Source organism: Primulina huaijiensis, chromosome 5 (genome assembly GCF_012295235.1).
Source record: "Primulina huaijiensis isolate GDHJ02 chromosome 5, ASM1229523v2, whole genome shotgun sequence".
Classification (NCBI taxonomy): Eukaryota; Viridiplantae; Streptophyta; class Magnoliopsida; order Lamiales; family Gesneriaceae; genus Primulina; species Primulina huaijiensis.
This window is the reverse complement of record NC_133310.1, coordinates 21,213,565-21,237,592: the sequence shown is the minus strand read 5'-3', so window position 1 is coordinate 21,237,592 and position 24,028 is coordinate 21,213,565. Positions and strand designations below refer to the sequence as shown.

At 35.5% G+C, this 24,028-nt stretch overlaps 4 protein-coding genes and 1 pseudogene across 5 annotated transcripts; 3 read left to right on the top strand and 2 right to left on the bottom strand.

The window, feature by feature from the left end:
• Positions 1 to 2,159: 2,159 nt before the first annotated feature.
• On the bottom strand, positions 2,160 to 4,588 carry LOC140977066 (ribosome-binding factor PSRP1, chloroplastic-like). The gene is made up of 5 exons (XM_073441604.1): positions 4,191 to 4,588; positions 3,195 to 3,338; positions 2,845 to 3,099; positions 2,596 to 2,704; positions 2,160 to 2,520 (listed from the first exon to the last, which is right to left on the bottom strand). Exons 1-5 carry the CDS (start codon positions 4,461 to 4,463, stop codon positions 2,405 to 2,407), a joined length of 897 nt encoding a protein of 298 aa, XP_073297705.1. The 5' UTR covers positions 4,464 to 4,588; the 3' UTR covers positions 2,160 to 2,404.
• Positions 4,589 to 8,135: 3,547 nt separating this feature from the next.
• LOC140977063 (two-component response regulator-like APRR5) lies at positions 8,136 to 11,646 on the top strand. The gene is made up of 7 exons (XM_073441601.1): positions 8,136 to 8,572; positions 9,138 to 9,299; positions 9,390 to 9,520; positions 9,633 to 9,788; positions 9,887 to 10,338; positions 10,452 to 11,034; positions 11,241 to 11,646. Exons 1-7 carry the CDS (start codon positions 8,299 to 8,301, stop codon positions 11,352 to 11,354), a joined length of 1,872 nt encoding a protein of 623 aa, XP_073297702.1. The 5' UTR covers positions 8,136 to 8,298; the 3' UTR covers positions 11,355 to 11,646.
• Positions 11,647 to 12,327: 681 nt separating this feature from the next.
• Positions 12,328 to 13,299, top strand: LOC140977734 (NDR1/HIN1-like protein 26; annotated as a pseudogene).
• LOC140977064 (uncharacterized) lies at positions 12,979 to 16,286 on the top strand. 2 transcript variants are annotated; one of them, XM_073441603.1, is made up of 2 exons: positions 12,979 to 13,196; positions 14,450 to 16,286. In XM_073441603.1, exon 2 carries the CDS (start codon positions 14,452 to 14,454, stop codon positions 15,982 to 15,984), a length of 1,533 nt encoding a protein of 510 aa, XP_073297704.1. In that variant the 5' UTR covers positions 12,979 to 13,196; positions 14,450 to 14,451; the 3' UTR covers positions 15,985 to 16,286. The 2 variants fall into 2 exon arrangements, with proteins under 2 accessions (XP_073297704.1, XP_073297703.1); XM_073441602.1 differs by lacking the exon at positions 12,979 to 13,196 and adding an exon at positions 13,488 to 13,724.
• Positions 16,287 to 16,686: 400 nt separating this feature from the next.
• Positions 16,687 to 21,301, bottom strand: LOC140977062 (uncharacterized). Its single transcript, XM_073441600.1, has 6 exons — positions 21,170 to 21,301; positions 20,052 to 20,946; positions 17,983 to 19,523; positions 17,665 to 17,781; positions 17,351 to 17,528; positions 16,687 to 17,284 (listed from the first exon to the last, which is right to left on the bottom strand). The coding sequence occupies exons 2-6, from the start codon at positions 20,935 to 20,937 to the stop codon at positions 17,013 to 17,015; spliced, it is 2,994 nt and encodes a 997-aa protein (XP_073297701.1). The 5' UTR covers positions 20,938 to 20,946; positions 21,170 to 21,301; the 3' UTR covers positions 16,687 to 17,012.
• Between the last annotated feature and the right edge of the window lie 2,727 nt (positions 21,302 to 24,028).

Here is a 24,028-nt window from a genome sequence, read left to right as displayed (position 1 = left end):
TTTTTTTTTTTTTTAGACAAATTAACGATTTGTTAGATACTACTTAATAGATGATATTCATATTTACTGAACAAATCATGACCACTCATCTATACATCATATATAATATATTGAAAAGATAAAAATAGAGTAGCATGAACAAAATTTTAGTTAATATTTACTTGTATTATTTTGAAGGATTAATTTTTTTTTTTAATTTTCTCATTATTATTTAAGGATATCAAGAAGACAAGTCATCATTTCATTTGATTTGAAAGTCATATTTATTCTTAAAAGTGACACCTGGACATTTTCCATATTAAACAAGTAGTAAACAAAATCTAAAATCAAATAAATAATGTTGATATATAATATAACCGGCTGAGTTTATATGACAATTAATTAACAAATTTTTTTATTAAATCTTAAGAAAAAAGTGAAGAAAAGAAAAGTCCGTCTCACGTTTTTATAAATGGGTGCTTCGGCGCCGACGAACCAATCACATTAGTAGAAATGAGCTTTATTTTTCAAAAGAAAAAGGAATCACGATTCACGACTATTCTCCCCTTATAAATCTCTCCCCTTTCTTCACGGAGAAGAGCATCTCCCCCCAACAAAGTAAAGTTCTTCCAATTTCTTGCGCATAGAGATGGCGATCATGTCGATTTTCAGTTCATTCGACGCTCTCTGCTCCGACTCTTTTGGCAAGACAGTGACCGGTTTTTTGGCTACAGCTCCTTCCGAGAATCAAATCCAAGAGCAATCACAAAAGCAGATGGGTTCTGGAAAAATCCACGAATCCAAGGAGGACGAACAAGTTACTAAAACTAAATCGCGGCATCCGTCGAAGAAGCCGGAAATCTGCAGGAGGCCGAGGTTCGCGTTGGAGCTGGACGGGGTCTATTGTTTTGAGACTATTCTTCCTTATTGATTTTTTATTTCGTGCATGCATACATTAGCTTAGAGCATAGAATACCAAAAAACACACATGTAGTTATTTTTAGATTTTTTTTTTTTGGTTTTTATTATTAAATGGTTGTGATTTAATGTATTGGATTGAATTAACCATTTTCTGATGAAGTATATAAATTATTTGAATCCAGAAAGTTTTTGTTTCTTGAAAAATTAAATGTTTAGTAGTGAGCTGTTTGTGAATTTGTGAGACGTGTCAATTCTGTCAGTTTTATAATAAATAATATTTTTTTTTCATGAATGATCGAAATAAAATAGCTGACTTAGAAACATTCATTAATTTTGAGTCAGGTAACCAAGTTCAATCACAAAACGGAAAGAATTAATTCTCTTACTTTTTTTTAATAAACCAAAAACATGTAAAGGTCTTGTTTTACTTTCTTTAATTCCGATTTTTTTTTTAAAAAAAAAAATTTGTTTGATCACAAACGATTTTGAAGCTGATAAGTGTGCTGTTGAAATAATCAAATCTATCAAGAAAAAAAAGTATAAATTCTCACAAAATTGTTGGATAATTGATTGGTCAATAAATATTTAAAAAAGTAAATATAATATAGTCAATCTCTTAAATAAGGAAAAATAAATAAAGAAATAGGTTGGGCAGGCATAGTATAGTCCTTCCAACTATCAAAAAGAAAACGAAACGTGCAGTTTTGAAATTTGAAAATATGTTCGAACAAATTTATTGTTATCGAAGGATTTGAGTAAGCTGTTATATTATGATGCTGCCATTGGATTGCACGGCTCTCCACAGAAAAAGGACATGACAGAATAAAATAAAATTCAAAACAAAAAAGACAAAAAATTTGTATGAAACAGTCTCATGAATCTTATTTTATAAGACGGATCTCTTATTTAGGTCATCCATGAAAAATATTACTAATTATGCTAAGAGTATTACCTTTTATTATGAATATCGGTAAAATTGACCAGTCTCACAGATAAAAATTCGTGAAAACGTCTCAGAAAAGCCCTACTCAAACAAAAATAATACTTGACTTTGAGTTTATTTTTTTTAAATTTAATCTTCTCTTTTAAACTATAGCAGGCAAATGGTTATAATTTCTGCAAGTTTCGTTTTGCCTTTTCATAGGATTAACGTTTCTTTCTTGCTTAGAAACATTCTTTTCTTGTCTTCCCGATCATGCAATCTCAAGATTCCAATTGGCATCCACGTCTCTTCCCATTTTACACTTTGGGGATGACGATGAATATCAGAATACGATAGGCCAAGCTTTGCACTTTCAATATAAAGCCACGGTATTACTCTTTTTGAGAGAGTAAAGTTACAAGCCAGACAAAAAAGCAGGTGGATTTGTGATCAAACAACATCTTCTCAGACAATTCAATTCTACCCATCAACTTTACAGGAGCCATTTCGTAAAATTTTATTCATCATTTCCAAGAAATGGCTACTCCATAAGAAAGGGCCCTTTTCATATCACCGACGGTGTCAATTTATGGCTGATTCAACCACAACAGTCTCCAGTTCCTGTGTTTCACCGTTTCGTTTGGGGATGATGAGACCGTAACCTCCAGCCTTCCTCTTGTAAACTATGTTAATCTCACCTGAAAGGAAGTAGAATAAACTGTTATAGCGACTTGGAGACAGTTGAAAGTGTAAGATTATTGGCGCGCACGTACCACTTTCCTCGTTTCGAAAACCATAGAAGTCGTGGTTCACATTTTCGAGTTGCTCAACTGCCTCCATGACAGTTAATGGGGGCATGTCAAAATACTTTGTGCGAACAATCTGCAACACAAAGCTAAAAACTGATAGATTGAAACTAAAATGTCGTATCCAGTAAAGGATCGACTCTTGGAGGTTAATGGGAACACAAAACTACGAGATAACCACTGAAATATTCACAAACTAGTAGTTGAAATATAAACCTCATCGACGATGTCTTCTTGTCCATCTCCTTCTTGAGGAAGGTTCTCCAAATCCTCAGCAACTACAGGCACGTCAGGATCCCTAACCTTCTGCCTATCGAAACCCTTCATATGACGACCATGGTCAGAGTCTTTCTCCTTAATCTTTCTCAACTTCCTTTGTATAATAGAAGAAACCAAATCTATGCTTTCGTAAAGTGACCCAGCATGTTCCTCTGCTCGAATCACTCCATGTTTTTTCGAAAACAATGTCACCTAAATTTAAGCCAATTGTCAAGGATGACAAATTAAAGTAATCCAATCCATGCATGCGTATAAGGTTTCGTTCGAATATCGAGTACAAAACACACCTCACACCTTCTTGATTTAGGGCCTTTTCCAACCTCTCCTCCTCGAAGAGACAATCTAACATCTACTTCCCTCGCGAGATGGCTATACTTTTGAACTGCCTTACCCAACTTATCTTCCACGTAGCTCTTCACCGTTGGAGTCAACTGTATTAACACAAAGTCTTCAATTTAATTTCTTCAAGTCATGAAATAGAACAGAAAACGAAAAAGAAACACGATAATTATACAACTTACAAGGTGGAAGAATCAAAAGATCAAGCATTTATCCCGTGATCATTCATGAGAATACAAAATAGCAGAAAAGGCAAAACTAGGAGGAGGCGATCACTTCCTCTCATTCAAAAATTCAAAACTCCTTATACTTTAGTAATTTTTTAATAATTGTAACTTTGACCCAAGAGGCCACATGAATATCTTAGTCAAACCAGCATGACAGAAACACCAATATCAGGATCCTGATATTCATTCAAACATATTAGACATTTATGGGTTTAGCTTATATAGGCTGCCGCCCATAATAAACGGAATACCGGATTATCACTGAATCAAATGTTTTGTAGATACATGGCAAAAAAGTTCAACAAGTTTGGTTTCCCTATTAATTGTCCATCTCCTCTTTCACCCAAAATTCACTTTCCATGCTAAAAAACTACACTCAGCAGCCATTTGATTCAGCTAAAACATTACTCAAAAATTTATATCCGTATACCCCACAAGAAGAGATAAAAGGATAAGGGAGAGACCAAATTCAAACAACCAAGGCAGAAAAGATCTAAAAATCATGCCACGCGAATTAAACACAAAAGAAACAAATAACTTATACCACTTAATACTTTCTCCGGCTCTGTATTTTTCACTCCAACAAGCAGAAACAAAATGAAGAAGATAAATCAAGCACGAACTCATTATCTTATCGACATTTTCTCATTTTTTGCACATCAACAGGAAAAAAGTCCTAGAAACTACTCTTCTCAAGTCCAAGGAACAAAAAGGTACCTCCAAGTTTTTGCCTTGAATAATCAACTTAACAGAAGACAGAGGACCATCCCACGACATCCGAACTCCAATCGATCGTTTGCCGCCGCTTTTGACAAAAACCATCTCATAGGCCCGAAGGCCCATTCCCAAAAGGCAAGAATTTCGCGAAGATATTGCTGACGGGTGAGAATTATTCGAAGATAACCAGCCAGAAGATGAAGTAGTGCAGCAAGTAACGTGATGATGATTAAAGCTTCCCTGTATACAAGGAGCAGAGAATAGTGTAGCCATTTTGCTGAAACTACCCGGATTTTTTGAAAAATTCTGAAAGATTGAAAGTGAATTTCTCGCAGAAACAGTAGAAACTCAGCGTGGGAGACGGATCTGTTCCAGATTGATCTATTATCCAAATTCGCATTGTGGCCGACACGTGAGAGGATTGAATTAATTTGGTCCCCGAGGCCAGTGTGGGCCTCTTGTTTGGTCCTAATTAGAGGCCCATTGTTCTGTCCAGCTCATCAATTGGATAAGTGTGAATGACAGTGGCCGAACGGTACTTATTCATGTATTTTTGGAGGATATTATTTAATATTTATTTATCTTTTTAAGCGAAAAATTTGAAAATAAATTTTGTTTAAAAATATGTAATATGTCTATATCTTTAACACTGGAATAACACGTGCAGAGACAAAGACAAGTCTTTGATCCGCAAGACGAAATTGTCGGTATAATAGTGTTGTATATTGACGGCAATCGTTTATAAGATACAACGACTTCGAATCAAGAGAATGTAACACAACAAGTCTTGATTACAGTGAACAAACTATGAAGAACTTTCAAGCACAAAAGTGAACGAGAAAGGAATGCAACAAAGATGCGAGGAAAAAAATATGAACAATGCAGATAGAAGGATTATTTGTAGTAGTCCGCCAGTTACATAGAAGGAGCACAATCTTCTGGATACAATACAAACACAAATTTCTGTGAAAGGCCAAAGGACGCACTGGATCAAACTGGATGCATTGTTCTGGACGGACGTACTGTTTGATCTAAACGTAGAGGAACGAGTTGTTTTCTCAAATAAATTTTGCCCAAAAAGATTAATACGGTCAAGAGACCGTACCGTCCCGGGCTAGACAGAGCCGACCGTGCGCACGTATGTGTTTCATCAATATCCAACTTATCAGCGTTTTTCTCTTTCCAAAAACTTCTAGTGCCTCTTGGGACCCAAACCTTTTGCTCAAACGTGGAGCTAATAAAGTAGACTATTTTGGCATGTTTTTCAATATGAGACAACTATCACTTAATTTCATTCACTGCTTACCATTTATCAAACAAAATATTCATATTTAAAGTGTGATTCATATTTTATTTTCAACCAATTTTTTTTAAATGACGCTCGTGTTATTTGAAACTGAATAAAACGTTTATTCAAATAATTCAACAACTTATATCGTTATTGTAACAAAAGTCTTAAAAAACTAAATAAATAATAGTGAGTGTTTGTCTAGGGTGAATGATTTGTTGTATATATTTTAGAGAGCATATTTAATATTTTTTTTTGACAGCTGAAATCTTGTAATTTATTAAGAAGAAGATAGGTCCGCAATTATAAGTTTAATCAACCACAAAGGAAAAGATCCATGCTCCCAAACAAAATGAGAGGAGGATGAAAAAACAAAAGCAGCAACCGAGTGAGCCATCCGGTTAACCGATCTCCTAACATGAATAAGATGAGGGCTCTCGAGTGCTCCATAAGTATGCTAATATCCGTAGCAATTGAACTCACATAACTAAGATCCTCTTTTGGCCTTGTGACTGTTTGCACTGCAAGAAGAGAGTCCGAGGTGATTTGATGAATCTGAATGTTGTGCTGCCTAGCGACCTTCAAGCCAACCTGGATGTCAAGAAGCTCGGCCATTGTAACAGATTGGGCCTTGTCAATCAATTCTCCGAAATCCAAAATCAGTTGTCCTCCATGATCACGAATCACACCACCAACTGCACAACTAGGTTATCCCTCTTTATAAGCTGCATCCACATCCAACCTGAATTGGTGAACTAACGGGACAGATCAAGTGCTTGGAGAGCTGATCAAAGTTGATTCTGTGCCGCTCATAACAGAATTACGTGCAATACGGAATTCTCCGAGCAGATTTTCACACCAATCAGCATCCAATTCTCGAGCCTTGGCCATTACAAACATGAAGATAGCGAAGCCTCTCATTCCAAGTGGCCCAAAAAAAAAACAATATAAGATTTATGAAATTAATTTCCATATATATTCTCTATGGCCTATGCATCATCCATAGTGTCAGTGTGGGATTTTATCCATCAAAATCTAATGGTGGTGGTCATTTTGGATAATGCAGACAAATAAACAACAGGATTTTATTGAAGTGGGTGAGAGCCACTCTACTAAATCTATACCCTCTCAGATTTTTTTTTCTATTGAAGTTTGATATCGTTTTGGAAAAATATTATGACGGGACAATAATTTTGTGGGTTTTTGTTAAATGATATTTGAATCTAACAGACATAATTTTATTGGTCAATTCGTCTCTGACAATCAAATAAAATGTGTTGATTGATTTTTATAGGTTAGTTTATGGGCACTTTTCAGTCATTCTCTAAGAATAGATCCTAAAAGCTAAAAAAGATATCGTGAGTAATTGCAATAATCGGATCCATCGATCCAAAAAAAAAAAAAAAATCTCTCAAATGTATTCAATCATCAAAAAAGAGGATTTCCCGAGACTCGAATCGGCAGTCTAGCTAAAACAATATAGTTCTAACTTCTAATTCTAAAATTTAAAAATTGTGGAATTTTAAACAATTTGTTACTTTTTTGGGTGGAGTGATGAAAAAGACAAAAACTTATTAAGATGCTAGACATATCGCTGGCTTAATTAAATTATTATATATAGAAAGATATTATTTTTGTTTGATCAAAAATATTAAATTTTATTATAAATATAAATAAAATTGACTCTTCTAACAAATAAAAATATCCAATCCAAAGTTTCGAAATATAGATGTATATACTTTTAAAAATCTATTAAAACTTGTCCTGTTAATCTATCTCAAATTTTGCTGTATCCAATAGCAAATCGACAACATATATATCATGTGGGACTCTCGAAATAATGCACTTATTTTAATGTCTATTTATGCCGATATGTTCCCAAAAAACTAAAATAATGATATTCCAGAGAATCCCATTTAAAAAAATTATTCAGACGAGAAAATAAATGTAAACAGAAAGGTCTCAAGAATTCCCACGTGTCTACACGATGCAAAATATCAACGCGTGGGACCCACTCTTAAGAAATTATTATTATTATTATTTTTTTTAAAATGTGAGGCGAACAGGTTCCCATGGTTAATTTCACGAATTTTGGGCCACCAATTTATGGTGAATTCAAATGCACTACAATCCTTCAAAAAATGTGTGGACGTGGCTCGAGTCATTCCTTACGAAGATATTTTTGCTATAGTATATATTTATTTAACATTCTCGAGTATTTACACTTTGCCCCCTCCATCTGCGACATTTTCAAATCTTACCCAAATAATGATTAAAAGCCATTACAACATTATTTATGCAATCCAATCCCATCCTTTCAAGCAAACCAGCAGTCTTAAAACACAACCATTTCGAGGATAAAATTTTGAACATTTCCAAGAAAGGAGATTATTTCTCCTTTAGATTGAAATCTGAAAGAGAGATATGAGTTGGATTAAGTCGAAAGTATTATTTTTCTCGTATGAGGAGAAGAAAAAAAGATCAATTTTTACGAGATTTCAGAGGGCGAACTTGCTATGATTGTCAACTTTGGGGGTGCAAAACATAAATTGAAAAGGTTAGGTGCATTGAGTGTAAATTATTGGAACTTATTCCTCCAATTTGCCGAATTATTTTGAAATAAATCTGAGCCATTAGATGTGAGGTGGTTAAAGATGAACTAGTAAAAAGGCCGCCAATAACCATTGGACACAAATTCAAGAAAATACTCTGATATTTTTGGTTGACGCTGCTGCAAAACTATTCGCAACAACTCTTGTTTATTTCCAACTGCGACCACTTCCATTTGCTCGTTCTTGAAGAAAGGTGAGATCTTGGAAAATGGGAAAAATTGTGTTGAGCAGTGATGATGAAATGGAGGGAATGCAAGAAAAAGAGGCGAAACAAGCGAGAAACAGGCACAAGAAGAAGAATAAGGGGGACGGTGGTGGTGGTGTAGGAGGAGCTCCAGTGGCGGCGGCGGGTACATCTTCTTCTTCAGTTGCGGAGTGGGCGAGATTTCTTCCAAAAGTGGTACTGAGGGTGCTTTTGGTGGAAGCTGATGATTGCACCAGGCAGATTATTGCTGCACTTCTTAGGAAATGCAGCTACAAAGGTTGGTTTCACAATTCAAATGATTTGTGGGATTTTACGTTTGAGAGATAAAAAAAACTTAAATTCTTGGAGGTTTGAAACTCTGATTGTTGATGCGTGGTGGGGGTTAAAAGATGGTCTAGTATTTTTGCTTGGTTGCTTTTTTCCATTAGAATTTTGTTTGGAGAGTCTTGTATTTTATTACTTCTGAAGGAAATGGATATATTTTTCCTATGATTGTCAAGATTCAGCTTCAGATGTTAGTTCGAAATCATGTTTTCGCTTATATAATTTCTTGTTTTAAATTTGGGGTTGACCGAGTTCAATATGAAGATCTCCTTTTCTTCATTTGACTTTGGTTTTAGGCATGGAAACAGCTATGCTTCTGTCTCTCAGGTCCTTAATTTTCTCTCCAACATGTTTCTATAGGTAATTCTTTACGTTTAGGATATCTTTTGTTAAGCCTGTGTAAGTCTACGAGTGTTATTCGAAGGATGTAGTTTTTACTGCCACTAGAGTCTATCGCAGTTGGCTTTTTTTTTTTCCTGCTTTTTATTAAGATTTTAATTCCCTTTGCTCTGTTCCAGTCGCTGCTGTTTCTGATGGCTTAAAAGCATGGGAGGTGTTGAAAGGGAGCCCCGAAAACATAGACCTTATTTTGACAGAAGTTGAGCTGCCATCAATCTCTGGATATGCTCTCCTGACTTTAATTATGGAGCATGATGCCTGCAAAAATATTCCGGTTATAAGTATGACATAAAGCAAAACTCAAATTTGAAATAATTTCGTTTAGTTTTGTGGTAGAGTAAGCCTAATCGTCTTATATTCGAACAATGTAGTGATGTCGTCACAAGACTCAATCAGTACTGTTTATAAATGCATGTTGAGAGGCGCATCTGACTTTCTTGTAAAGCCCGTCAGGAAAAATGAGTTGAAGAACCTATGGCAGCATTTTTGGAGGAAACAAGCGGTAAGAGCAATTTTCGATCTCAAACACATAGATTTGTTGAAGTTTTAAGTTCATATGCTTCATAGTTTCCATAATTCCATGTATTTTTTCTTCTTTCCTGCTATGCTTTTAGTTGAGTAGTGCTGCCAATGAAGTGCCGGATGAGAGTGTCGCTCAACAAAAGGTTGAAGCCACAGCTGAGAATAAGGCTAATAGCAATCATTCAAGCGATTTCGTAGTATGCATTCAGAGAAACAGGGAATGTATTGATAAAGGAAGCGATGCTCAGGTAACATGTATAAATTTTTCCCCATTCTTTCAAACAAGTTAAGGCGAGGACATGATGGTTTGATAAAATTTTTATTAAGCTTCCCTATATATCTGCAGAGCTCATGCACAAAACCTGAGTCAGACGCTGAAAAAACTGATATTGAGCATGGACATTGCCCCCCGCGGACAATAAATCTACAGCTTTCAAATGACCTTAATACTTCAAAGCATGAAGAATGTCATCGACAAAGTTTAAAAACTCAAAGGCTCAACAATGAGAGTGGAGGTAACGAACTTACCCGCACGGAACAAGCTAATGTCAATGTTCAAAACCCTAAGAATAATCTTGTCCTTGAGAATTTTTCTAGAGAAGCCATTGACTTAATTGGAGCATTTGATGATTACGGAAAAGGCAATTTTGGAAGCTCTGGTTCGAATGTTAGTGGGAACAAGTATGATAGTTTGTCTCTGTTGGATTTGTCCTTGAAAAGTGTTAATCCTAGTGGCCCTGTGAATCAAATAAATGAGGAGCATAGATTGAATCACTCTGATGCATCAGCTTTTTACCGGTGAGTCTTCACACTACATATTTTGATCTTGAACTGTCTCTGTAGTGGTATTATTTCATCTAAATTACTCAAAGATAGAAAACTCCAGAAGGGTTTCATCAAACTTATTGCAGGTATATTGGAAAGCAGTTGCATCCAGCACCGCGTACTTGCAATCAACAGAACGACCAACAACCCGAGTCTGATAATACACTATCTAATAATATCCCTCAGAACAATGAAAAATCTCTTCCAATCCAGGTTAAAGGTATAAGATTTGAAAATGTAATTAGAGCGTGTGATTTTGTTATGCCGAGCCCAGGTGCTTCGAACCACATGGAATCTTTCCAAAAAGTGAATCAACTCCATCCATCAAACAGTCCTTCCTCGAGTTCGCAACAAATCAATAACCTTGAAGATAAAAAAATCGATAAAATCTTTGATCAGACAGGTGTTAAACAGGCTCAGAAATTGGAAATCTTGGGTGATATGGAGGATTTATGTCCTGAAAATGACCAGAGTGCGAATAGTAGTCTTCATGTTGGCAATATGAGCCATAATCCAATCAATGAAGGTTCAGCTGTTAATACATCATCAGAACATGGCAACGAAGAGGGTTTTAATGTTTGTGAGGGATCCTCTCATCAAACTTCGCAGAGGGAAGCGGCTCTTAAAAAATTTCGGTTGAAGAGGAAAGAAAGGTGCTTTGAAAAGAAGGTAAACTGTTATGTTAGTCCAGTCAACAAATTGGAAGATGAAAATTTGACATTACTGGAACATGGAATTTTCAAGGATCATAACAAATTCCCATATTTGATCATAGTTACTGAAAGAAAACTTGTATAATAGGAAAACTGAAACATATTCTGTTAATCTGCCATTAAAACTCTGTTTTGAATCACTAACTTGAACTTTGTACTCAGGTAAGATATGAAAGCAGAAAAAAGCTGGCTGAACAACGGCCACGAGTGAAGGGACAATTTGTTCGACAGGTGCCTACTGATGATCCGCAGCGCAGAGAGTACTCGACGGGTTAGACACCATACAAACAAATTTTTGCACGAGTTATCTGGTTCGCGGAAACGGTCTTGCAATTAAGTTTGTATTAGGCTTTCTCTGTTCTCTACATAACTTCCCTTTGTGCAGTTAACAGACATCATCTTTCAACTGTGTAAGATACATTTATTTGTTGTTTTGTAGTGAGTTTAGAGTTTCTTGAATGAGAAAAAAGCCAAGGGATGATTTTTTATTTGGTCGATTCAATTCATATTTTGTATAGAAAGGAGATCTACTCTGATCTATCAGATAATATCTGTCATTCTAACATCATTTTGTGACATGCCGTGTTTATACTTTCTATTGCCATATCCATGTTCTTCCAACACATGCAAATTGAGAAGATTGTCACTGTCAAGAAAAAAATGAATAGAGGACAACGGAAATCATGTTTTATTTTTACATGTAGTTTGGCAAACACCACTTTTCAATGAGGTGGTGATAGCACGTTCCGACCGTCCTCTTCTTCACCAAATTAATCTCTCTATCTTCTTTTCTCCTTACTCTCTCGGTCAGACTATTTACATATAATGTCATACTCGTTATAATCTATTTACTAGTAATTTTGTAATTTAAAAAAAGATTTACCAGAAGCTAGTTAGGTATTGATGTCTCTTTCTTAATTAATTACTAGCGGATCAAGTCACACACATTGCGCGTGTACATAGTTTTTGCATGAAAAAATGATAAATTAACTAAAAAAATGACATAAAAGATAAATTTGGAATATGAAAATAGCTTCACCAAATGTTAGTTATGTAAAAGGTCTCTTCTATTTTGATCTTTTATCAAATATTTTTCGTTTATTTTTCACTTTATGTTAATTGTCATGAATATATTATCAATCATTATGATAATTGCAATGTATGGGACATGCTATATTGCTACCTATTGGCTTGTGACTACTTTTTTTTGCACTTTAAAAAGTATTTTACTTTTCTTCCCAAAAAATCTTTATAAAGCACTTCCCTTGGATTCCAAGACCAAGTTAGTTACATCTTCCTACACTTTTTTATATATAAAAAACAAACAAATTCTATTATATATAACTCTAAAAGCATATCTGTATCAGTGCATCTGCATGATAAGCTAATATGCATGTTCATGAATCAAGATGGACATTTACTAAGCAGGATTAAATTCAAGTGATTGGAAGGAATATTATGAGTTTTTTTTAAAGAAAAATGGAGATTTTATTGATTCAAATCAAGAACAATCATATCAGAAAGAAATGTACGAGATGAACAAACTCATCCCACGAAATCATCAGACATAGAAACAGTGATCCTTATAACTAAGACATAGCATTTGCGGATCAATATGTTGATGCAACAATCTTTGCCAATTAGTTTTCCTAGTTAATGTCTCAAATTCATGTGAAATTTCCCGAACACTGCGCTAAGAAACAGTCTCTCAACTCCCACAAATTCAACAAAAAGCTCTACTTTTACTTCTCAACAATCCTACTCACACTCTTATCCCTCGTACTCCTTGTTTGGCTCATCCTCCACCACACAGAACCACAATTCTCAGTTCAAGAAGCTCAGATAAATCAGCTTAACCTCACTTCTACTACACCTCCTCTAGTCAACTCCTCCATACACCTGACTCTCTTATCCAAGAACCCGAACAACCGAGTCGGTATTCACTACGACGAATTTTGGCTATATGCATCCTATAAGGGACAAAAGATCACTCCTGATTCGTCCATTTCCGTTGTTTGCATACGAAGTTCAACACGATCAGCGCATGGGGAAGTTGGCCTTAAATTTCAATGTGATAAGCAAACTCAGGTGGCAAGTGGGATCTTGGGTTTCAGGGAGGTATAAGTTAGCTATAAATTGTATTGCTACTTTACAATTGGGACATGCATTTTCCCAACTCTTTTGTTCCAAGCAAGGCACGCAGTGTTCTACCGTAGTGTGAAGAAGACCTGGAGCTAGCTTTGTAACTAAAATGCATGGTTTTAGTATTTGTTCTTNTATGTGTTCCCTGATCACTGTCATATTCTACTTTCCAAAGATTTTAAAACTATTAAATTATTTTTTAATCTTTGTCCAAATTATTGAATTTTTTAATTATTATATTATTGCTAATACTCATATATATTTTAAAATTATTATATTATTTCTTAAATTAAAAATAACAAAAATATTCAAATTGAAATCAAATAATGCCAACTGTAACTTGTCTGGGTCCAAGCCCAGTTGTAAAATGAGTCGGTTAAGCCCATTATGAATTAGTAGCGATATATAAACCGAACTCTCGCAGTTGACGCAGCCCTATATTTTGCCAAATTTTGCAGTTTTTCTTCCACCATCAGTCGGCGATAGGATTTTCTCTCATTTAAGGTTAAGTATTTCACTGTGCTTGAAATTTCTCGTAGTTGATCTGTGATTTATATTTATCTTATAGCTTAGTGTACATTTCTGGGTGAGAAACTTTGGAATATGGTCTATCGTGATTTTATATATACTGGCTCTGAATTGAGTTGTTTGGTTAAAGTTATATATGTAGGCAACGATTTAGATTTATTGGGTTTTTAAAATTGGGTTCGGATTGATTTTGTTGAATGAAATTTTGTGTATCTGTGGGAGAGCTCTGACATCTGTTTTAAGATTTTCTTATATTTACTATTTTAAGATGAAGTGGTAAAGTTTCTCTCTTTGTATTTTTATGGTTGAGTATATGCTTCATGTGCAGAATATATACGTGATCCTTTATGGATTTCATGGTGATTCAGGTCCATGTTTCATATTCCTGTAGTAATTTTAGCTGTAGAGGTTTATTTCTTCACGCATCTCTTTGTGTGCATAAACAGCTGCCGAGCTCCTGTGATTGTTGAATCATGCCTTGGGAGAATGATGTGAAGTTTTTATGAAGCTACTTTGATTGACTGAGTTCTGCCAACTTTTTTTAACGTGGAAACTAAAAATTCTTTTGGGTGGTTTTTTTTCCTGAATTGCTAGAAGATTAAGGATAAATTTCCACTTCTTGGTTTTATGTTTTTTAATTGTGCAGGGTATCCTGAATCATTCATGAATAGTTTGTTTTTTTATTTTTTTTGGTTACATAGGCATGGCACAAGACGTGGGTATGTTTACCGTGTCCCAGACAATTGGCAGTGTTTTATGCTGCAAGTGTGGCATTTTGATGCAACCAAATGCTGCAAATATGTGTTCAAAATGCCTGCGGTCTGAAATTGACATCACAGAAGGCCTACAAAAGCATGTCATTATCATCCATTGCCCTGAGTGTGAAACCTATTTGCAGCCACCTCGGACTTGGATTAAAGCACAGCTGGAATCCAAAAAGTTGCTGACCTTCTGTGTGAAGAGATTGAAGAACTTGAATAAAGTTCGTTTAGTGCATGCTGAATTCATTTGGACTGAACCTCACTCCAAGAGGATTAAAGTGAAGTTAAGGGTCCAGAAGGAGGTTCTCAATGGGGCAATTCTCGAGCAAGCTTACACGGTTGAATATGTTGTGCAAGACCAGATGTGTGAATCTTGTTCACGAGTGCAGGCAAATCCTGACCAATGGGTTGCTGCAGTGCAACTGCGGCAGCATGTTTCTCACAGGCGCACCTTCTTCTATCTCGAGCAGCTTATTCTTAAGCATGATGCTGCTTGCCGCGCAATAAGAATTAAGCAGTTGGACCAGGGGATTGATTTTTTCTTTGGTAATAGGAGTCACGGTATTAAGTTTGTGGACTTCTTGGGTAAAGTAGCTCCGATTACTAGTCGTGATGACAAACAACTTGTGTCCCACGACTCTAAGAGCAATAATTACAACTACAAGTACACATTTTCTGTTGAGATATGTCCAATCTGTCGTGAGGATTTAATCTGTCTTCCCCCTAAAGTTGCTGTCGGTTTGGGAAATATCGGGCCACTTGTTGTATGCACTAAAGTGAGCAACAGCATTGCATTATTAGATCCATTCACTCTGAGGAGCAGCTTCATGGATGCTGGTCAGTACTGGAGATCATGTTTCAAGCCCTTACTCTCCTCTAAGCAGCTCGTGGAATATATAGTGTTAGATGTGGAGGTTGTTTCTTCTGAGGTCAACATTGGTGGCTCAAGGTATGTTCTAGCTGATGCTCAAGTCGCCCGAGTATCTGATTTTGGAAAGAATGACATGATTTTCAATGTGAGAACACACCTGGGCCATCTTCTAAATCCTGGAGACTACGCCCTCGGTTATGATTTATATAGTGCCAACAGTAATGATATTGAACTAGACAAGTACAAGGGTCTCGTTCTTCCAGACGTAATATTGATAAAAAAGAGCTATGAAGAGAGACGTCAGAAGAAGAAAGGTAAGCCGCGATCATGGAAACTCAAGTCTCTCAACATGGAGGTCGATATCACTTCTAAAGGCAGAGATAACGAGGAGAAGATTAACTCTGAGTATGAACAATTTTTGAGAGATCTGGAGGAGAATCCCGAGTTGAGATTTAATATCTCCCTATACCGTAACAAAGAATACCAGCCGTCGGAAATGGCTTCTGTGACTGATGGTGAAGATGCTCCTTCCATTCCAATCCACGAACTGCTAGCTGATCTTGATTTAAGTGAAGCAGAAGACGAAGATGACATGGATGAATGAATGTTGTAGTGGCGAGGATAGGGATCAGAGGGATGGTTGTGTCTTCCTTCCCTCGAATACTTCCTCAGAACTATCTTCATGTAAAAATTTTGAGCTCCATTGTTGAAATGATACGAAGGCCGCCCTATGCGGCAGAAATCAGGTGAATTTGTTTAAATGAAGGGTGGGGTTGGATAATCTTCTTGTGTGACAATGTTATAAATTTTTATGGAGTGAATTTTGTTTTGGTATGAACATGCAGAGGCTTGTTGTGATATAAAGAAGTTATTTTTGCCTTGATCTAATATACTCTATTAGTCTATAACAGTATTACCCTCTGCATGGACGGCTCACCCCGAGACATGCCTTGGGCAATTTAAGATGACAGTCGTGCTTTGAACTCGGAGATTGTAGGATGATTTTTTTTACCCCCCATTAATTTTAAGTAGTATTTGGATATTAACCTAGGACTGATGAACGTCGAGTGGCATGTAATGCGACGATGGCTGATTATTTACAAAATGTGAATTTATCGGATGATCGTTCGAAAAGAATTTAAATTATACAAGCATGATTTTCTTAATATTGGTAGGAAGTAACTTTGAGGAATATTGCCTCAATCAAGTTTATATAACATGTTCATTCTATTTTTAGAACATATCAACTAAAAATTTGATCTGTTACAGCTTTTTTTCCAATATATTTTTTGGCACCACCATTAAATAATTTTTTGGCCAGAGAAATAAGAACCTCTAAAAATCGGAGTCCAGACACTTCATACTGCAGGTTTCAGCAAAACATCCATTTATACAAAAATGTACACGGGTCAACAAATATATTACTACGGCATCACCATGATCAGCAAAAAGAGAGGTTCGTGACATGATTTTGCTACTTTCCCGAGTTCTACCATCGAAGACCCTCTTCCAATTCTTCCTAGCTGAAAGAGAGAATATCACAGTAGCATCTACTTTGATCAGATCGCCTAATGGTAAGGGTGTTGGAGCTTGATGCAAGAAGCCAGGTTCAGCATATTCAAGGCTTCACCTCTAATTGATCTCCCATGATTGTCTTGGTTGCTGCTCATTTTTCATACCTACCGATTTCAAGTTGTCCTCTCGAGATTTCAAGATATTGAATCTAGACATAATGGAGTTATTTTTATCATCATCTTGAACCGTCATAGAAACAGAAGAGGTCAGACACTGTGCGGTTGGTTTTGGAATCATGTTATCTTGAGACTTAAGGGTTAGCTTGGAAGATGTGCTTGGAGCAGGTGAAGTGTGACCCTTTTGCATCGTTGATGCCACATCTTTATTTTCTGTGTTCAAAAGCCTAGCGTCAATTGAAAGGAGAACAAGATTTGATGATTTCTCTAAAATCTTACCTTTTGATGATTTGGGTTTTGCTTGTTCCATCTCAATCTTCAATCGGTCGAAGCGAGCTTTATAGCTGATGGAACAGAGTGTAGCTTCGGCCTCGAGCCACAAGCTCTTAAAGAGAATTGCTTGAGAATCCATTTCTTCATTATAGAGGAAATTCTCCTCGAGTACTGTCTTTATGGCCTATTATACAGCACCCCATATTAGATGAATAATGGATGATGATATTTGCAAATACATGTAATTTAGACATCATATTACCCACAATTCACAGCAATGCTTGCCTCGTCAGACCTGAATTTACAAGAAAAGAGTGTACCTTGGCCATACCATCATCTCCTGTTATTTCTGTATCATCCCTCAAGAAAGAAAAAACAGATGATTTCTCAGCTCTCTCACCGTCTGGTGCATGCCCATGTTTATAGTCAACAGCACCCTGAAGAAAAAAATATGCAAATTTATATTTAAGAAACCAAAAGAATTTTTGTGAAAGGAACCAAATATATAGTCAAACAAAATGTTCCAAGATCTGAAACGTGACTGCATGAACTCAATGGCATTTAGAGAGTTGGTAAAACCTGGCAGCAGAAAACGGGAAAATAACCAAGACTTCACAAAAAATAAAGTACTAACACACCCCTTTTGCTCGGTTGTGCGAGTCCAAATAAAGGCATTTCTCGGATATGTTTCCCATAGGATTGGAAGTTTCCTGCTTATTTCTTGGCTGAGCAATTTTACTACTCATACAAGTATAAAGATTGCTGATTGTGTGATTCAGAGCCAAGATGTCTTCTTCTTCCAAAGCACATGCATCATATGAAAGATGAGACAAAAGCATCTCTGAAAGATGATGCATTGTTTTAATAGTTGTTTTGATTTTTGAATCTAGTTGTAGTTCAACATGCTCAGTTGCATCTTCTTCAGAGGAAGGTGAAGCTAAGACCTTCTCCGCCACATGAAATGCAACAGCACCACTACTTTCAGAGGCATCATCGAATTTCATCCTGACTTCATCTTTACTGCTGAAATGCTTCAGCTCAGAATTTTTTTTGTGAGAACCACAATTCAAGTTTTCAGGGAAGTCAAAGTTTATCATCGGCATCTCAAGGGCATCCCCTGTCTGAACTCCCTTGCTGCTTCTCGCAGTTGAAACCATAAATATTTCAGCTTTTGCATCATCTGATAAAATTTGTTCTTTACTTGGGTGATTAGTATCCAGGAGACTCTCTAACGGAAGTACTACATTGTTTTTTACAAATATATTTTCATTGTTCTCGTCGCTGTGACCAGCCATAGCAGGAAAAGCTCTGGTTGGATCATCTAACGAATGGAATTCTTTATGTTTTGCTTCATCAAAGCCAAAATTTTCATTCAATTTCCCTACAAAATTATGAGAGATGCCAGCTTCAACATCAAATTCTGAAAATTGTGAGGATGGTGCCCCTTTCCAACAAGGAGAATCCACAGCCAGGTTGTGGTGATCTATGAAGTCTGATGAATCCTCAAACGAGTTAACTACTTTAACACATTCATCAGCCATATCCAACACAAGGGAGAAATTCGAATCTGATATTTGAGAGTCAAATCTCTCTTTGATATTTCCCTCAAATGTATCATTGATATGCAGTGAACTTGAAAGTTCATTTACTACAGATGACGATGGGAAACCTCTATCTTTGTGTTGCTTAGAAAATTTTGGGTCAAGGGAACCTTCTTTGATCTCAGAGCTTGGTTTAGGGCCAGGATCTTTATTGTTTGATGGATTGGAGTGCTCAAAGTGCACATTGCAGACACCAGCAACATTGTCATTTTCTGCAGGTTTACGAGAATCATCACATCGTCCCAAAATATCGGGGATAGCAGGTGGTGGCATAATAACCACAGTAGGTGAAGATCTTGTCACTGATACAGAATTAGTGAAAGCAGAATCATCTGGCCTAACACGTTTGTCATACGGACTGCAAGAGTTTTTATAGTTATAGAAATTCTGGTGCATCTCATGTGGCAGACTTCGAGGGCGAGATTCTGGACGAGTCAATCCGGAAACCAGGGAGCTTGGATTTTTCTCAAAACATAACTTATTATTCACACACTGCACAGTTTGAACTGCCATGTCAGTAACCAGATTAGATCTTCCATGTATTTCTCCAGATTTGTCTCCAAATTCAATTCCACATCCTACTCATTGACAGAGAAGTAATTTATGTCAGATACACATACACACCCTCTGTGCGTACTCCCAGAGGAGGTAGAGTGTGTGGTTAAACACTTAAACTCCTTATTAAGTATATTCACCCTACATTTAAGAGATTTCTCGAACATTCTCAACTGTAAAAATACAATAATGCATACAAATAAATAAATAAATGCAAGTTCTATCTGAGAATTCAACACATAGCAACAAACTCGTAGCACAATCAGTTCAACATAATGACCGTTTCATACAAGCAAGTTTATGATAAATGTGAGATGCCAATCCTCCCACCAAATAAACATTCCTCTATTTTATGAATTTGAACATAAGATGAATCTTGGTTGTTGAGCTAAGAGTCCAATTGGGTGTGGAGGAAATTTATGGGGCCTAAAGCTTTAATCCTTTCCATAAAATTTTCATTTTATTTATGTAAAGATTCAAATTGCAGAATCAAGAAGGTCGGCTGCACCCTCCAACATAAGGCTCTGGCTAAGAAAAGATGATGAGCATACCTTCACTAACAGGATTTGTATAAATGTGTGAGCCACCAATTTCTGCCCTCTCGGGAAGGAAATTTCCATCAAACTCAGCTCTTTTATACAGATTTCCATTGATATTCAAGCTATCCATCTGCTGAGGCCTGTACTCCCAATCATATGCACTTTGAGTATAACCGAACTGAGAAGACATGTCCCCAACATTTTCCATGTATGAAGAGCAGCTTCCATCAAGTTCAACTCTTCTATATCGAATGCCATTGATATCCAAACTATCCATCTGCTGAGGCATATAATCCTTATCAATTGCACAATGTGTATAATCAATCTGAGCTGACAAGTCCCCAATTTTTTCCCTCCCAGAAGAGAAACTTCCATCAAGTTCAACTCTTTTAGACTGCTGTCCACTGATAAATTGATTAAATTCCAACCTATGCATCCACTCAGGCCTGTAATCCTGGTCAATCACACTATGAGTATAAGCTGATCCGTCCTCAGTCAATGGGCTACTTTCGTCAACCATAGAAGGTACAGACGATGGATAATAAGACTTCACTCCACCACCATAAGCAAGAGTATTCCCCAAGGTTTTGGCATCACGACTACAAGCCATCCAATGGGTAGGAGAAGGGCTCGTAGACATAGCATCTGATAACGGAAAGCTAGTGGTTCTGGTAGAATGCATATCCAGTTCAGGTTTATCGGATGATGAGTTTGTATACTTCCAAGTGTGGCTAAAGGGTTCAGTGCCATAAGACGATTCAGGATGGTGCAAAAGAGGATTTGAATTATGGTTTAAGTTCGATCTATCGACAGTGAACGGTGGGGCTGAAGCTGATAAATTTGAGGTTGAAGATGACGAGTTTCCTCCGGCTCCATTACCCCCACGACCCAAACCCATCAACTTTCGCTGTGATTAAAAGCATAAATCAATCAAAACCCAGAAAAATTCAAACGACAACGAGAGTCAAATGATAAATATGAAAAAAAGCAGGAACTCGGGACCAAAATTCAACACGGAAAAGGTGATTTCAGTAGTTTAAAAGATTGAAAACAGCGTATATTTTCTCCTGCGGATGAAGATAAGACAATATCTTGAACATCGACAACAAATTTCACAGGGTAAAAAATACCTGGCAAGTGGCAGAAGGGGAAACGAGAAACGAAAGAGAAGTCGTCTTCTTCTGACTGTTCTTCTTCGACGACGAAGCAACTTTGTTGCGCACAGGTTTCTTAAATTATTTATGTTATTTGCCGTCTTGCCCTTTCAGTTTTGAACAATATCTTTTATGACCCCAAAAAAGCCAGGTGAATATCATCCCAGATTTTGTCTAAACTTTCTTATCACTACTCAAACATGCACGCACGTTATATATATTATTATTTTTAATTTGATCAAATAATAATATTATACAATCAATACGAAATTATTTTCAATTTAGAAGATTTGTTCGATTTGAAAAAAAAAGAAGTTTTGTTTAGATTTTTTTTTATGTAAAATATGAAGTGACTTGAAAAAGTTTTTAATTATGGAATTTTTTGATATACTTTCAGATAATTATTTTAAGAGTCTCACACTTAATAATATAGTATAGATAATCAACTATTAATCTAAAAGATCAGATACATTTGTTATGGGCTCTTTCTTTCGATCTGATTCTAAATCAATTAACATTTTAGTTGATATTTGTAAATACACAACTGATAATTAAGTTTGATTCTTAAACATCGATCTCCAATTTTACCTCGAACTCGAAGAAGTTTATTTTTGAGGTTAAGAGCTAAAAAAGAATAATATACCCAAAAACAAAGAAAATACTATAACATATTATTTTGTTATTTCATAGAATAAAAATATTTTGGACATGACAAGATTATAATATTTCATTTTTAAATATTTTGATTTTAGAATTTCACGCTTACAAATTTATGGGTTATGACATATGTTAATTATTTAAACCTACTAAAAAGAGAGTGATTATAATTTATTTATTTATTTGTGGAGACATATATATTATTTAGTCACCATTCATATGGGGACAAAGTTGCAAGACTTTTGAAAACCTTAAAATCCATCTAGATATAAGAGCCTCACAATTTTTAGTTCAGTTTTCATTCTAGCTCTCTCGAGTTTATATTTTCTGCTGACTTAACCGTTAAAGGGTTTTTCGTCGGTTTTTCTAAAGCGTTTTATCGTGCGTCAATCAACAACTTTCAAAATTAGCTTTTTAGATCCGTTGAAGGCTTGAAGCATTGGCCGGTCTGCACCCAGATTCGATGTACCCAAACCTTTCTCAAATAAGTAAAAATTCATTCTTAAATCTATTTGAATGTTACATCAGAAGGTCTCTTGTGAGACAGTCTCACGAATCTTTATTTGTGAGACGGGTCAACCCTACCGATATTCACAATAAACAATAATATTCTTAGCATAAAAAATAATATTTTTTCATAGATGATCCAAATAAGAGATCCGTCTAACAAAATATGACCTGTGAGACCGTCTCACACAAATTTTTATCATGTTAAATACACACTTATCTTCCCTAAATTTTCATACTTTAATTTCGAGTCCATGATAGAAAATCTAACTTCATCGTAATCATTTTATTGGAATTTGTTAGGGTATAATTAAATTATTATACACGCGCGCACAATCATCTATTGTAGAAAAATAAAATATAATTGTAATCAAAATAAATATATATGCAATACAATCAATTGAAAAAGTTAGTCGGTTTTTTTAGCGACAATTCCCCATTAAATGAGATTATTGTCTAATTTTTAAAATAAAATTTGATGCATAACCCCATTAATTAAATGAGTAGATAGAGACATTTGAACAAATTCTCTTGGACCTTTTATCGTCATAATAATAAGGAACAAATATCAAACTTCCCATGTTTTTACATTTCAATGTTTCTGTTCTTCCTATATTTCAGCACATAACAACAAAATATCGGATCAATTTTATTTATATAAACTTAAATGTGAATAATTATGTGTTGTGCGTTATCTATTAAATTAAGCCAAAAAATAAAATGATCAACTAATATTTTTTCAGAAGAAAAAACTAAAGGATTCTCTCAAGGAACATAGCACGTCACTAGTAGAATTTTTTGGCTTTTATTTCACCGCTCGTTACTTCGGCGATTATGAATTATGAAGTAGTATATATCAATCNAAAGAAAGGATAATTAATTAGTTTTTTTATTCTTCAAAATACGAACAAATTACAAAAACTTGGGAAATTTCAGCAGATACATATGCATGCATAATATTGAGAGAAAAGCGTGTTTAATTAATAAATATATAAATTAAAAGAAGACAAAAAATGAAGAAGAATCTGAATCAGCTGGAGGAGGAGGACTTCTCAGCAACACCACCGTCCTTCTTCTTGGAAATACGAAATAGTAAACCAACCTTTCCCTCATTCTTCCCATTATCAAACTGCATTCTTCCATTAGATTAATTCCACCATTTTCTGTACATTTATCATCTCTTCCAGAGAGAGAGAGAGAGAGAGAGAGAGGTAGAGGGAGAGGATCGGGTTTATACGTAAATTTGTAAGAAATTTGGATATGGGGTTTGCGCAGAATTCATGTATAGATCAGTAATTGTGTGCCTAGATGTTATATATATATAAATGGTGAAGAAGTTTCTTTCAGCCCAGTAAGATCAGTACTCCAATAATTGGAGCTTAATTTAGACCAGAAAAGAAAAAGAAAACGAAAATATAATTAATGTGTGTATAACGTTGAGTGAATTAATTATATAAGTACAGTATTTAAAATTGTTGTCTCAAACTAGAAAATTATTAAAAATAATCATAAAATCAATTTCACTCAAAATATGCGTCATGATACATATATATCGCGTTGAAGTGGTCTTTGTTGATTAGTTTTGTTACATTGTTATTATCGCGTTTTTATATTATAATTGTTAAAATAAATTTGTATCATATATTAAACGTGACATATTTTAAAAATTAC

Coding starts and splice junctions, on each gene's coding strand:
- LOC140977066 (XM_073441604.1), bottom strand. CDS start 4,463: ATGGCTACACTATTCTCTGCTCCTTGTATACAGGGAAGCTTTAATCAT. Junction 2,705..2,844: donor AAGAAGACATCGTCGATGAG/GTTTATATTTCA, acceptor TTTGTGTTGCAG/ATTGTTCGCACAAAGTATTT. Junction 2,521..2,595: donor TTTTCGAAACGAGGAAAGTG/GTACGTGCGCGC, acceptor ACTTCCTTTCAG/GTGAGATTAACATAGTTTAC.
- LOC140977063 (XM_073441601.1), top strand. CDS start 8,299: ATGGGAAAAATTGTGTTGAGCAGTGATGATGAAATGGAGGGAATGCAA. Junction 8,573..9,137: donor TAGGAAATGCAGCTACAAAG/GTTGGTTTCACA, acceptor GCTCTGTTCCAG/TCGCTGCTGTTTCTGATGGC. Junction 11,035..11,240: donor AAAGGTGCTTTGAAAAGAAG/GTAAACTGTTAT, acceptor CTTTGTACTCAG/GTAAGATATGAAAGCAGAAA.
- LOC140977064 (XM_073441603.1), top strand. CDS start 14,452: ATGGCACAAGACGTGGGTATGTTTACCGTGTCCCAGACAATTGGCAGT.
- LOC140977062 (XM_073441600.1), bottom strand. CDS start 20,937: ATGGGTTTGGGTCGTGGGGGTAATGGAGCCGGAGGAAACTCGTCATCT. Junction 17,529..17,664: donor GAGATGATGGTATGGCCAAG/GTACACTCTTTT, acceptor GCTGTATAATAG/GCCATAAAGACAGTACTCGA. Junction 17,285..17,350: donor AAAACCCAAATCATCAAAAG/GTAAGATTTTAG, acceptor TTTTGAACACAG/AAAATAAAGATGTGGCATCA.